The following is a 14,118-nucleotide window of genomic DNA, read 5'->3' as shown; positions in this document are numbered from 1 at the left end:
TCATGAGAAGAAGGCATGAGATGTGGAGAGGACAATGGAAGCTACATATGAAGAGAAGTCAGGTGACAGAAAGAAGAAGGAGGTATTAATAGTCCCACATAGTGAAAGCAATGTTGTATAGTTTGCTCTTAACCAGGGCATTGCATGTGTTGTGTAGGCTGAAATAATGCACATTTGAAAGAGAATATTAATGTCCTTATCCTGGAGGTGTTCACCTCTACACACATGGCTACAAAGTCAAATACACACGAGCACCTTCACAACTGTTTTATTAACAATATTTAAAATGAACAATACATTTGAAGAAGCCATTAAGGGTGGAAGAGAGGCTGCTGAGCACAGCATCCCTAGATGTGGCCTTCTCAGGGTGTCAGAAGCAGGCTTTGCTCCCACCACTAGCTCCTCACTTTGCCTTCAGCTGGTTTCGGGGTGCGGTGTATCTGACTCTGGCCCCCAGTCCACTGTCCTGCCGCTTCACCATTTACATTATCATTCGTTGAGAAGCTGGCGGTCCCAAACCTGTGTTACAGGGATAAAAAATATGTTAGGAAAATGTCATGAGAGATAGAAAAAAAGAGGGGTAATGCTGGCATATTGTTCTTAATATTGAAAACAGAAGATAGAAAAGGAATCAAACCAAGCACACATGCAGCGAGCACACAAGCAGCGAGCACACATGCAGAGCACACATGCAGAGTACACATGCAGAGAGCACACATGTAAACAATCACACATGCAGCAAGCACACATGCAGCGAGCACACATGCCGAGAGCACACATGCCGAGAGCACACATGCAGCGAGCACACATGCAACAAGCACACATACAAAGAGCACACATGCAAAGAGCACACATGTAAACAATCACACATGCAGAGAAGCACACATGCAACAAGCACACATGCAGTGAGCCCACATGTGGCGAGCACGCATGCAAAGAGGACACATGTAGACAATCACACATGCAGACAAGCACACATGCAGACACGCACACATGCAGCAAGCACACATGCAGACAAGCACACATGCAGAGAGAACATATGCAGAAAGCACACATGCAGAGAGCACACATGCAGAGAGCACACATGCAGACAAGCACACATTCAGAGGGAAGACATGCAGAGAGCACACATGCAGACAAGGACACATGCAGACACGCACACATGCAGCGAGCACACATGCAGACAAGCACACATGCAGAGAGAACATATGCAGAAAGCACACATGCAGAGAGCACACATGCAGAGAGCACACATGCAGACAAGCACACATTCAGAGGGAAGACATGCAGAGAGAACACATGCAGACAAGGACACATTTAGAGAGCACACATGCAGAGAGCACACATGCAGACAAGCACACATTCAGAGAGCACATATGCAGAGAGCACACATGCAGACAAGCACATATGCAGAGAGCACACATGGAGAGAGCACACATGTAAACAAGCACACATGCAGAGAGCACACATGCAGAAAGCACACTTGCAGAGAGCACACATGCAGACAAGCACACATGCAGAGAGCATGTTAACTACAAAATAGTGTATTGCTATCTGGCACACTTCACAGTGCCCTTGCATCTTGTACACGCTTGTTCCCTGTAGAGTGTAGTCACCTGATGTAACTTTGTCATCAGTTTCCCCCTTAACGTAATATAAACCCCATGACTCTGCTGCGCCAACAACATGAAACAAGGGTTCCCTGTACTAGCTGGGAAACCCTTGAGAAAGAGATCTAATTGAAAGTTTTCATAAACTACTCTCCTCCCCTCTTTAAGATCACAGGTGACACATTTCACATGAATGCTCTGTTGTCTGTCCTGATGAAGGTTCTCTAATATAATCAATCAATCAATAAATCAGAGTATTTGTAAAGTGCACTACTCACCTGTGAGGGTCTCAAGGCGCTGAGGGGAGGGGGTAATGATGAAATGATACCAGAGAGTGGATAGGTTAAGGATTTGTATAAAATCCGCCCTCAGTAGGTAGATATATGTAAACTATCTGTTTCACTATATACAATACAGAGTCATCACATCTTTTCCCAAAAGTACCACAGAGCCACAGGCTGTGTTGTACCATTATTTAGCTATCATTCTTTGACATATGTTTAGGGTGTTTCATTTGAGAAGGTGATGTATTAAAAAATGAAATCATTCGATTTCCAATATTTTTAATTGATTGAAATCCTTCCAGATAAGGCAATGACCGTGAAAGGGGCCACCCTGGTATGGCTTTGATTTTTCATCTGGCTGATGATATATGAAGTACCATGAGGCTTCATATCAGTGAAAGCATCCTTAATCTGTGATAATGCATCGGGTCGGAATGACTCTACATAACATTAATTTTCTAGGTCCTCAGTGAGATCCTTAGTCGCATTGAAGCCCTGATCCAAGTTTTAGTTCCAGACATGACAAGAGCACACCAAGTGAATGGGTGTGCCAGAATGCCGTGACACTACAGAGCCAAATAAGGCTTTGCAAGATGTCAAAACAAATGATGAACTGTAATTTATTCATTGAAATCCCCAAACATTCTCTTAGAAAAGTATTAATGTAGTTGTCATGGTAACACCATGACTCCCTGAGACCTGGGGCCTTACAGGGTTGTGGAAACAGAACAGAAACTAAGTGAAGCCCTAGAATTCCTCTGTACTTCCTGTTGGATTTGACCCTCTCTGCAGGGTCATCCCATACCCTTTTGCTTTTAACCCTCCTGTTGTGCTAAATTCAATTTTTGATAGCTTTAACACGTCTAGCAAGTGCTAAAGTGCTTGCACTCTCTCCTTTAAATTTTTTTAAATTGGCTAATACCCAATTGGCACAATAAATTTACTTATAAGTCCCTAGTAAAGTGGTACTACAGGTACTCAGGGTCTGCAAAACAAATGCTACTAGTAGGTCTGCAACACGTATTGTGCCACCCACTTGAGTAGCCCTTTAAGACATGTCCAAGGCCTAGCATTGCAGCTCGTCTGTGCAGTTTTAAAGGGCTATTTCGACCTGGCAAAATAAACCTTTACCCAGGCCTAAGCCTTCCTTTTTAATACATGCAAGTCATCTCTAGGGTAGGCCCTCAACAACCCATAGGGCAGGTTGTATTGTATTTTAAAAAGTTGGACATATATTCTAAAGTTTTACTTCTCCTGGTAGTGAAAAACTCTAAACTTTGTTTTTCACTATTGCAAGGACTTCCTCTTCCATTGGGTCACCATATTACATTTCCTACGTGTTAAAGTTTGTTTGGGAGCAGGTAACAATTTCATGTTTGGTGTCTGAACATTTGTAATTTAAACCTCTCTTTAATAATGAACTCAGATTTTAAGTGACAATTATGAATTTGCTACTTTTAGAAATGTGTTTTTTCATGTCCTAACCCTATGGTGCCTGCAGCCTGTTTTCTGAGTCACGTGACTAGTTGTAGTTGGCAGATGGCCTTTGTGTATTCCTCCCAAACGGCCATACAATAGAGAGCTTGGGTGTTCGCAGGATGGGCCATCTTGACTTGATCGGAGGGGCAGAGCTGTCACCTGTCACATTTGCACTTTAAAGACACTGCCCTAGCTCACACACAAAGAGCCTCACTCTAGCTTGTTAATTGCAGACAGACTGGGACCAGGGCAGGTGTGCAGGCATTGGCAACAGGTATAGAAATAGGACCCTCGGATCCACTCTTAAGTTCTCTCCTGTAGCAGTAGTTGTAATAGCAGTAGTAGCAGTAGTAGTAGAGGTAGGATTAGTAGTGGCAGTATTAGCAGCAGTAGTAATAGTAGTAGCTGTAGTAGAGGTAGTAGGAGTAATAGTAGCAGCAACAGTGGTGGTAGTAGAAGGAGTGGTAGAGGTGGAAATAGCAGTAGTACTAGCAGTAGTAGTGGCAGCAGTAGTAATAGTAGTAGTAGCAGTAGTAGTAGCAGTAGCACTGGTAGCAGCAGCAGCATTAGTAGTAATAGCAGCAGGGGAATTAGTAGTAGAGGTAAGAGTAGTAGAATCAATAGTATTAGTAGTAGTAGTAGAGGCAGGAGTTGTAGTATTAGAAAAAGTAGTAGCAGCATTAATACAAATAGTAGTAGTAGTAGAGCTAGTAGGAGCAGGAGTAGGAGCTGTAGAAATAGTAGCAGTAATAGTAGTAGCAGTAGTAGTAGAGGTAGTAGTAATAGTAGCATTAGTATTAGCAGTAGTAGTAATGGTAGTAGTAGCAGTAGTAGTAGCAGTGGCAGTAATAGTAGTAGCAGCAGTAGCAGTAATCATTACAGTAGTGGTATTACAAGTAGTAGTTGAGGTAGGAATAGTAGTAGTAAAGGTCATAGTAGTAGTAGTAGTGCTAATAGTAGTAATAGTAATACCAAGAGTAGTGGTAGTATAAATAGTTGTAACAGTAGAAATAGCAGTAGTAGTAGTAGTAGTAGTAGCATTAGTAGTAGCAGCAGTAATACAAATAGTAGTAGTAGAGGTAGTAGTAGCAGTAGTAGCAGAGTAGTAATAGTGGAAGTAGTAGCAGTAGAGGTAGTAGTAATAGTAGCAGTAGTAGTAATAGTAGTTGTGGTAGCAGAGGTAGTAGTAGTAGCAATGGTGGTAATAGTAGTAGTAGCAGCAGTAGCATTAATAGTTACGGTAGTGGTATTACAAGTAGTAGAGGTAGAAATAGCAGTAGTAGTAAAGGTCATAGTATTAATAGTAGAGGTAATAATAGTAGCAGTAGTAATAGTAGTAGTGGTAGTTGAGGTAGTAGTAGTAGTAGTAACAGTAAAACCAAGAGTAGTGGTAGTAGAAATAGTAGAAGAGGTAGAAATAGCAATAGTACTAGCAGTAGTAGTAGAAGCAGTAGTAGTAGTAGTAGAGGTAGCAGTAGTAGCAGTAATAGTAATCCAGCAAAGCGCCACAATAACGCTGTTGTGGAAACGAGCCAACCGCGGTGTCGTTAGGCGGGTGGGGACTGCACACTTTCTTGTAGATCTGGCCCGTTGTGTTTATGTTTCATGCAACCCCTCTTTTAGACCAAAGCAGGTCGGCACATAAGTGAATGGGAGGGGGTCGCAGACACTATTTGCAGTAATATTAGCGAGCTGCTTCTGTGTTAAATATTGAAAGCATTTCACTATCCCTGAGTATTCGATATAAACATATTTAGCATGTGCATGCATGACTCAGGGACACGTCATCCATATTTTTTTTTGCAGTTTTCTATAGCGCTAACTCGTCCGAAGGCATTGAAGCGCTTTACATGAGCACCAGTTACGTAACACAAAGACACATTCATTCTTCGTGGGCAGATTAAGTGATTTTCCCAGAATCACAGGATGCTGAGCCGGTGCCGGGACTCGAGCCTGATTATAATACGGAGTAGGGAGATCGGCTCCACCAAATGGGCAGCTCTCCCACCCACACATCAGTGCCCCCCCTCACCGTGAGCTCTTCCAGTCCTCTGTCAGGTTTCCCACGGGCTCTCTCAGGATCCAGGTGGTTCTCAGGGTTGGTTCTCCATCAGGCTTTGTGTAGCACTGCCCTGCCAGCATGGTGATGGTGGCTGCAAGAGAGGGGAGCAAGGCACGGTGAGAAAAGGGTTTAATAAAGTGATAGTTGTGTACAACTGCTAGTCCGATCTCACACATCTGAACCTGATTTCATATGCCATAATGGAGAAAAGAAAGCTTTTGTGAAATAGAATATTTGCCTAAGATCAGATATTTTAAGCGGAGAAGCCGGGATTTATCCAGGTTTCCTGGTTTGACTTTATGTAAATCACCCAGTAAATGAATATCGATTTGTCTTCCCTTGTGTTAAGGCTCCACGGGGTCCTTGTGTACAGGCGCTGGGGGGAGGAATGTCTCTCTGCCTTACCTGCCTCTAGGCTCGGCCTGTAGCTCGGGTCCATCACTTACAGACATTATTATATTGACTACAGCTCTAAAGGTGCGTGCAGTCACATTGTGACGTCAGTAGACGTGACCTGTACCTGCCCCTCCACATCCACCTCCATGAGATGCTGACGTCAGCAGACGTGACCTGTACCTGCCCCTCCACATCCACCTCCATGAGATGCTGACGTCAGTAGACATGACCTGTACCTGCCCCTCCCCATCCACCCTCATGAGATGCTGACGTCAGTAGAGGTGACCTGTACCTGCCCCCTCCCCATCCACCCTCATGAGATGCTGATGTCAGTAGACGTGACCTGTACCTGCCCCCCCCCTCCCCATCCACCCCCATGAGATGCTGATGTCAGTAGACGTGACCTGTACCTGCCCCCCCTCCCCATCCACCCCCATGAGATGCTGACGTCAGTAGACATGACCTGTACCTGCCCCCCCCCATCCACCCCCATGAGATGCTGACGTCAGTAGACGTGACCTGTACCTGCCCCCCCTCCCCATCCACCTCCATGAGATGCTGATGTCAGTAGACATGACCTGTACCTGCCCCCTCCACATCCACCTCCATGAGATGCTGACGTCAGCAGAAGTGACCGGTGCCTTCCCCCCCTCCCCATCCACCCCCCATGAGATGCTGACGTCAGTAGACATGACCTGTACCTGCCCCTCCACATCCACCCCCATGAGATGCTGACGTCAGTAGACGTGACCTGTACCTGCCCCCCCCCACCCACCCCCATGAGATGCTGACGTCAGCAGACGTGACCTGTGCCTGTCCCCCCTCCCCCATCCACCCCCATGAGATGCTGACGTCAGCAGAAGTGACCTGTACCTGCCCCCCCCCATCTACCCCCATGAGATGCTGACGTCAGCAGAAGTGACCTGTGCCTGCCCCCCCCACCCACCTCCATGAGATGCTGACGTCAGTAGACGTGACCTGTACCTGCCCCCTCCCCATCCACCCTCATGAGATGCTGACGTCAGCAGAAGTGACCTGTACCTGCCCCCCCACCCACCTCCATGAGATGCTGACGTCAGCAGAAGTGACCTGTACCTGCCCCCCCTCCCCATCCACCCCCTTGAGATGCTGACGTCAGCAGAAGTGACCTGTACCTGCCCCCTCCACATCCACCCCCTTGAGATGCTGACGTCAGCAGAAGTGACCTGTACCTGCCCCCTCCCCATCCACTCCCCATGGGATGCTTTATGTCAGCAGAAGTGACCTGTACCTGCCCCCCCTCCCCATCCACCCCCATGAGATGCTGATGTCAGTAGAAGTGACCTGTACCTGCCCCCCCTCCCCATCCACCCCCATGAGATGCTGACGTCAGCAGAAGTGACCTGTACCTGCCGCCTCATGTACCTTCCAGGAGATGCTGATGTAGAAGTAACTGGTGCATTCCTTCCCCCCCCACCCGCCCCCATGAGATGCTGATCCCAGCATAAGCCACCTGTGCCCCCTCCAAACCCCGTGAGATGCCAATGTCAGTAGCAGGCAGATTGCGCCCCCTCTTACACACACACATCCCCGTGTCCACGGTCCGGCACCTCATGTTTGGGGGATTTCTGGTCCGGGACTGTCCTTTGTAAAGCGCTCTGCCGCTTCTGGGAGCTAGAGCAACGGTAACAAACATCCCAAGAAGAGGAAGAAGAGGTAGGCGGGGAGGGAGTAGAAACAGGGAGAAGGGGGCGCAGGAGGGGCGTGCGCCTCCCACAGCGCCGAGAAGACATAGCGCCGCGAAGTACTCACGTGCAGCGCTGTTCTTGACCGTCACTCTGAAGGTTGGGTTGTCGCCCTGCTGCTGGTATCCAATCAGCACAGACGTCGGGGCTTTGCTGGATGACTGGTAGGTGCCGGTGATGGTCCCGTTGACCCCAAGGCGCATGGTCATCAGGGTGCCATGTTCACTCCTCCAGGACCCCCCAAGGCTGCACTGGAGGGAAGAGACGAGTGTGAGGTCACTACAGACCACAAGAGGTGCAGAGAGCACCAGCCAATCACAGTCACATCTTCACACCTCGACCCTCCAACAGGAGCATGACTCTATCACCAGGCTAGACCACCACACAGCAGGGTGCCATGTTCACTCCTCCAGGGCCCCCCGAGGCTGCACTGGAGGAGAGAGGCGAGTGTGAGGTCACTACAGACCACAAGAGGTGCAGAGGGCACCAGAGAGCATCAATCACAGTCATATCTTCACACCTCGACCCTCCAACAGGGGCATGACTCTATCAACAGGCTAGTCCACCACACAGCAGGGTGCCATGTTCACTCCTCCAGGACCCCCCGAGGCTGCCCTGGAGGGAAGAGGCGAGTGTGAGGTCACTATAAGCCACAAGCAGTGCAGAGGGCACCAGAGATCATCAGTCACATCTTCACACCTCGACCCTCCAACAGGGGCATGACTCTATCAACAGGTTAGTCCACCACACAGCAGGGTGCCATGTTCACTCCTCCAGGACCCCCCAAGGCTGCCCTGGAGGAGAGAGACGAGTGTGAGGTCACTACAGACCACAAGAGGTGCAGAGGGCACCAGAGATCATCAGTCACAGTCACATCTTCACACCTCGACCCTCCAACAGGAACATGACTCTATCAACAGGCTGGTCCACCACACAGCAGGGTGCCATGTTCACTCCTCCAGGGCCCCCCGAGGCTGCACTGGAGGGGAGAGGCGAGTGTGAGGTCACTACAGACCACAAGAGGGTCAGAGAGCACCAGCCAATCACAGTCACATCTTCACACCTCGACCCTCCAACAGGAGCATGACTCTATCAACAGGCTAGTCCACCACACAGCAGGGTGCGAGTGACGTCATGGGCATACCAACAGGCATAGGTCACAGACATCAGGAAATGCATGACGTTATTGTCATACCAACAGGCACAGCTCAGGGCACAAGTCCTAAAATAGAAGTGGGGGCACTAACCAAGCTGGACATTATGCAAGTGACATCATGGCACGTGACAGCATATGACATCACACACAGAATCACAGGAAGTGGCATCACAATCCATGACCTCACAGGAAGTGTCATCCCAAGACGTGGCATCAGATCTTAACACCGCACGCACATGTTTAGCAGGTCTATCGTGAGTACACGTGACCACATTACAATATTTAACTAATGATATTTTGTGTCGGGGTTGTCACAACCCTGGCTCAAAATCTGGGCCTCAACTTAGAAAATGTATTTTTTAAAACTCTGCCACAAAGAAATTGTCAAGAAGGAGAAATGTGGCAGTAAATCTGTTCTGCTTAATTGGTTGCAAAGTCTGCATTTTAAAATATCTGATGGGGTTAAGGCACCCGCTGCAGAGACCTTTGTGTTCCAACTAGATCTCAGCCAGTACTGATAACGGTAGGATAGCTCTGGAGGTTACACATTTGCTGCAGGGATCTCTGCAGCGCACAGTCCTAGTGTTGAATTAAAGTAGCAGAGAGGGTTAGAGTGTCTTCTGCAAAGCACATCATGTAACATGCAGGGGACACATGTGCATTGTATGTAGCAGGTAAGTGGGTTACTGCTTTTAACACAGAGATCCTTTTGTTACTCGCAGTTCATAAATTGTGATCCTTCTATTGAGCACAGGGAGCTGTGAAGGACATGTGGCTACTACACCTTGTAACCCTCAGTGTCTTACGTAACACATCCTGTGCTATGATTTACACACATGATTTATTGTCAACGCGTAATATGTACGTGTGATGTGAAGCACTCTGACATCCTGCATTGGGATCATCAGCTCTATAGCGCTTTAAAAGAAACAAAATCAAATCGTGATATTTAAATTATTATTTGTGTAAATATTGAGAGAGACCAACACGTCAGACCTCCTTACAGTGCTTGCTTATGTCTCATATACAGAGTCACAGCAGCCTCTCTTAAGCACCTGCAAAGTGACTGCAAGCTGTGAGCCTTTATTTCTCTACATCCCTCCATTGCACTTGCATTTAGGTGTCAGCCCCTCTCGCCTCATAGCCCCCAATCAGGATACTCTAAAAGTTTGCCCTTAACTTCGGCCTTTGTTATGGGTCCAGCTGGAATCTCATAAGGCCCTCCCAACTTCACCCTGCACACTGCTGCTTGAAGGAAAGCAGGCACTGCCGAGTGTGTCCCAGGGCCTGAAAATTACACCTAGGCAAGTTTAACATGATTCTGTGCGCCTCAACCTCATGGCAGGGTAGACTGGGGGATACCCTGTGAAAATAGTGGGTAGACGCCGTCTACTTGCGTGTACTCCCGACTCGTGCCCTGCATTGCTCACAGACACAAGGAAATGCATGACGTTATTGTCATACCAGCAGGCAGAGTTCACAGACATCACAACGCGCCTAAACGTCTATTTCAGCCAGACACATCTTTGTTATGGTCTGTCTCAGCTGTACTAACCTTTGTTATGGTCTGTCTCAGCTAGACATATCTTTGTTATAGTCTGTCTCAGCTGTACTAACCTTTGTTATGGGTTATCACCACTATACACATCTTTGTTATGGTCTGTCTCAGCTTTACTAACCTTTGTTATGGTTTATCTCCGCTATACACATCTTTGTTATGGTCTGTCTCAGCTGTACTAGCCTTTGTTATGGTCTATCGCAGCTAGACACATCTTTGTTATGGTCTGTCTCAACTGTACTAACCTTTGTTATGGTTTATCTCCGCTATACACATCTTTGTTATGGTCTGTCTCAACTGTACTAACCTTTGTTATGGGTTATCTCCGCTATACACATCTTTGTTATGGTCTGTCTCAGCTGTTCTAACCTTTGTTATGGATTATCTCCGCTAGACACATCTTTGTTATGGTCTGTCTCAGCTGTACTAACCTTTGTTATGGTCTGTCTCAGTTAGTCACATCTTTGTTATGGTCTGTCTCAGCTGTACTAACCTTTGTTATGGTCTGTCTCAGCTGCACTAACCTTTTTTATGGTCTATCGCAGCTAGACACATCTTTGTTATGGTCTGTCTCAGCTGTACTAACCTTTGTTATGGTCTATCGCAGCTAGACACATCTTTGTTATGGTCTGTCTCAGCTGCACTAACCTTTGTTATGGTCTATCGCAGCTAGACACATCTTTGTTATGGTCTATCTCTGCTACTCACACCCTTGTGGCAGCATTTCCTCTACACAGGCACTGGCAGCCAGGATGCTGCAGGAAGTGACAGGGCTTGCCACTAGTGTGTCTGTAGTTGGAGAGAACAGGGAGAACTAAGCAACTAAGAGAATACTTTACAGAGAGGACTTTACAGCTGGAGGAGAAAGAACACTGGAAGAATATTGTCGATATAAAGTTACATAGTCAGGACCAAGCAGAGAACCTGGAAGGCACCGGCGCAGAGTGTGGTCCAAGGTTCGTGGGCAGCAAATAACATGGAGTTTTTGGTAAAAATTGCCTAAAGTGTCTGCGTGGTCCCGTGCTAAGCTGATATCCCTGCCTGCACTGTTTGACCTTAGACAGGTCCCTTTATCTTCCCATGCCCACAATCCCTTGCCCACATAGACTTTGCGTAGCTAGCAGATGGATTTCCTGCATTAATCAGAGATGAGCATTTACACTAAGGAGGTCATTATGACCCCGGTGGTCGGTGATAATGTGGCGGTAGTACCGGCACATTATGACAGCCAGCCCGCCAATATACCATTCCGACCGCCAATGCAATAGCAGCTGCCGGGCTGGAGATAACAATCCCCCGCCCGGCGGCCACTATTGACCCTCCCTACCACTATGTTTTTCTTTGCATTCGCAACGCCACAACAAACCATGGGAGCAGGCCCTACCTAGCTTCCCTGTCACTGATAGGAGGCGCACCCACCCCTCCAAACACTCCTCAGCTGCCCCCCAACCCACCTCCATCCACGATCCCCACCTCCAATCCCCCACCACCCCATTCACGCACACACGCAGACACGCTGTACGCATACTCACACTCACTCACACAGGCATACATGCATTCATTCTTGCACACATCCGTACACACATTCACACTGACACGCAGACATGCATTCACATTTCTATTCATACACGCATTCCCACACATGAAACACCCATGCAAACAACACTACACACACAGTCGCATTCACGCCCACACTCACATATTCATGCACACAAACCCATACACACACACACAACACCCTGTCGGAAACACAACTTTCCTGCATCCAGGGGGTCTTCTGTCAGGGAACAGGACGGGGGGCTGCTACCACCAGTAGAGCCAGCGTGCAGAACACCGCCAGGCTTTATTATTTGTCATAATATGGCTGGTGGCGGTCTACTGGCATGGCGCAGTTGGTGGTAGCAGTGCCACATTAACACTATCCGCCAGTATGGCCACTGCTGGATTTCCACCCTTCTTATGGCGGAAATCCGGCGGTGGTCATAATTTGGCAGACGGATGTTGGCCACGGCAACGGTCTTTTGGCAGCCGTCGCCACAGCGGTAGGCGCCATTTCCGCCAATCTTAAAATGAGGGCCTGCGGCTTGTCACCCTACAGACTCCTAGGAAGGATTACAAATTTAATATAATTTCAATGTATCTTACCAGTCCATGGGCAGAATCAGCGATAGCCACTAGGAGTACCAGTGCAATGATCCCGGCAAGGCAGTGGAGAGCCATGGTGCTGTCAAAGAAGAACATTCATATGCACTGTGCCACTTTCTTATATACCTCTGCATGTGACATGCGCCACCAAAACATGTCGACTTCCTATAAAAATATGAGTAATAACCTGTTGCGACATGTTGTTAAAACCAGATGATCCACACCCAAGGAATGTTTCATCATATCAGGGGGGAGGATGTATCCTCAACATGGTGTTTTTCTTCAAAATCATGGTTTAAGAGGATGAGACTGACCACCTCCAAATAATGAGCTCTTATCGTGGTGGTGACAGCATAATAGTGTATAAAACGGGGCTGTCCCACACAAGTGCACTTCATTAACACAGAAACCTACATACTGATGAATCATCACTGCTCCACCCTGCCTCACACACGAGCAATGAAACTTGGAATCATTATTCTTTGACGTGCCCATGTGGGTACCGTGTAGTACAGTGCCTACTTGGCAGAGAATCATACGCATACTGAGAAGAACCTTGCACAAGGCAAATTTGTTGTATAGAAGTAGGGTGGAGAAGATTATCCCCCCAGATGCTTAAAATGAGATTTATTTTTTCCTCTTTTTTTATGGGATTCCATCTTCTTCCTAACCACAGTGTGAAGTTCTGTTGAAGAGCAGTAGGAAGTATGATAATTGGTTATTGCTCTTGCAGCATGTTAGAAATAGGGTCTCTAGTTGGCAGGGGTATCCACCCTTGTCCAAGTAGGGACCGCAATCCTATACACAGTAAGTCACACACAATCCAAATTATCCTGTGGCCACCTTCTGGTAGTTTGGCACTGAGCAGTCAGGCTTAACTTAAAAGGCAATGTGTAAAGTATTTGTGCAATCAATTATACAGTAACACAGTAAAAACACCAGAAAAATACACCACTCAGGTTTAGGAAAATAGATAATATTTATCTCAATACACTAAGGTCAAAACGACAAACATCCAATAAGCAAAGGTTTAAAAGAGTCTTAATCCTCACACTCAGTACCTGGTATGGGTCAAAAATAACGATGCATGGAGACTGCAGAGGAAGAGATGCGTGGAAAAAGTTTCTGACGCAGTACAGATGATGCGTTGTTTCTTTCCACGTTGCAAGGGGTTTCTGTCGCTTTTCGGTGTGAAGTCCTGGTTCCTCACTGCGATGGGGGGATATTTTGGCGCCCAGGGACAATGCGTGGAAAATCCTTGATGGGCTGGCAGGAGGCACAGGTGCTGTGTCGATACGGTAGGCGATGAGTCTAATTTTTTAATGCAAGGCAGGCGCTGCGTCGAATTTCCAGTCAGGAAGTCGGGCTCTGTTGTTCTGGTTGGCTGTGCAGTGATTTATCAGTCGCAATGCAGGTTTCACATCGGTTTCGGTAGGCAGTGCATTGAGTTTTTGACTCACAAGGAATTTCCTGAAGAGATGAAGTCTTTTTGGCCCTGAGACTTCAGAAAACAGGAGGCAAGCTCAAACCAAGCCCTTAGTGAACACCTATGGGGAAGGCAGAGTCCTCAGCAAAGTCAGAGGCCAGCAGGGCAGCGGGGAAACAGCAGGGCAGCAGTCCTTCTCAGCAAATCCGTCCAGATGAGTCCTTTGGGCAGCCAGTCAGTTCCTCTTGACAGGATGCAGCTGTAGGTCCAGGAGTGTC

General features: G+C 47.4%; 1 protein-coding gene across 1 annotated transcript; it reads right to left on the bottom strand.

Moving 5' to 3' along the window:
* Positions 1-252: 252 nt before the first annotated feature.
* LOC138278829 (avidin-related protein 4/5-like) lies at positions 253-12,530 on the bottom strand. Its single transcript, XM_069219339.1, has 4 exons — positions 12,415-12,530; positions 7,623-7,806; positions 5,406-5,526; positions 253-519 (listed from the first exon to the last, which is right to left on the bottom strand). The coding sequence occupies exons 1-4, from the start codon at positions 12,508-12,510 to the stop codon at positions 396-398; spliced, it is 525 nt and encodes a 174-aa protein (XP_069075440.1). The 5' UTR covers positions 12,511-12,530; the 3' UTR covers positions 253-395.
* Between the last annotated feature and the right edge of the window lie 1,588 nt (positions 12,531-14,118).

The sequence above is a fragment of the Pleurodeles waltl genome, unplaced genomic scaffold (assembly GCF_031143425.1).
Source record: "Pleurodeles waltl isolate 20211129_DDA unplaced genomic scaffold, aPleWal1.hap1.20221129 scaffold_65, whole genome shotgun sequence".
NCBI lineage: Eukaryota > Metazoa > Chordata > Amphibia > Caudata > Salamandridae > Pleurodeles > Pleurodeles waltl.
The sequence above is the reverse complement of the archived record's forward strand: the minus strand, read 5'-3'. Positions and strand labels throughout refer to the sequence as shown.

Coding starts and splice junctions, on each gene's coding strand:
- LOC138278829 (XM_069219339.1), bottom strand. CDS start 12,510: ATGTTCTTCTTTGACAGCACCATGGCTCTCCACTGCCTTGCCGGGATC. Junction 5,527..7,622: donor GGTCAAGAACAGCGCTGCAC/GTGAGTACTTCG, acceptor CCTCTCTTGCAG/CCACCATCACCATGCTGGCA. Junction 520..5,405: donor GAGGACTGGAAGAGCTCACG/GTGAGGGGGGGC, acceptor CCTGTAACACAG/GTTTGGGACCGCCAGCTTCT.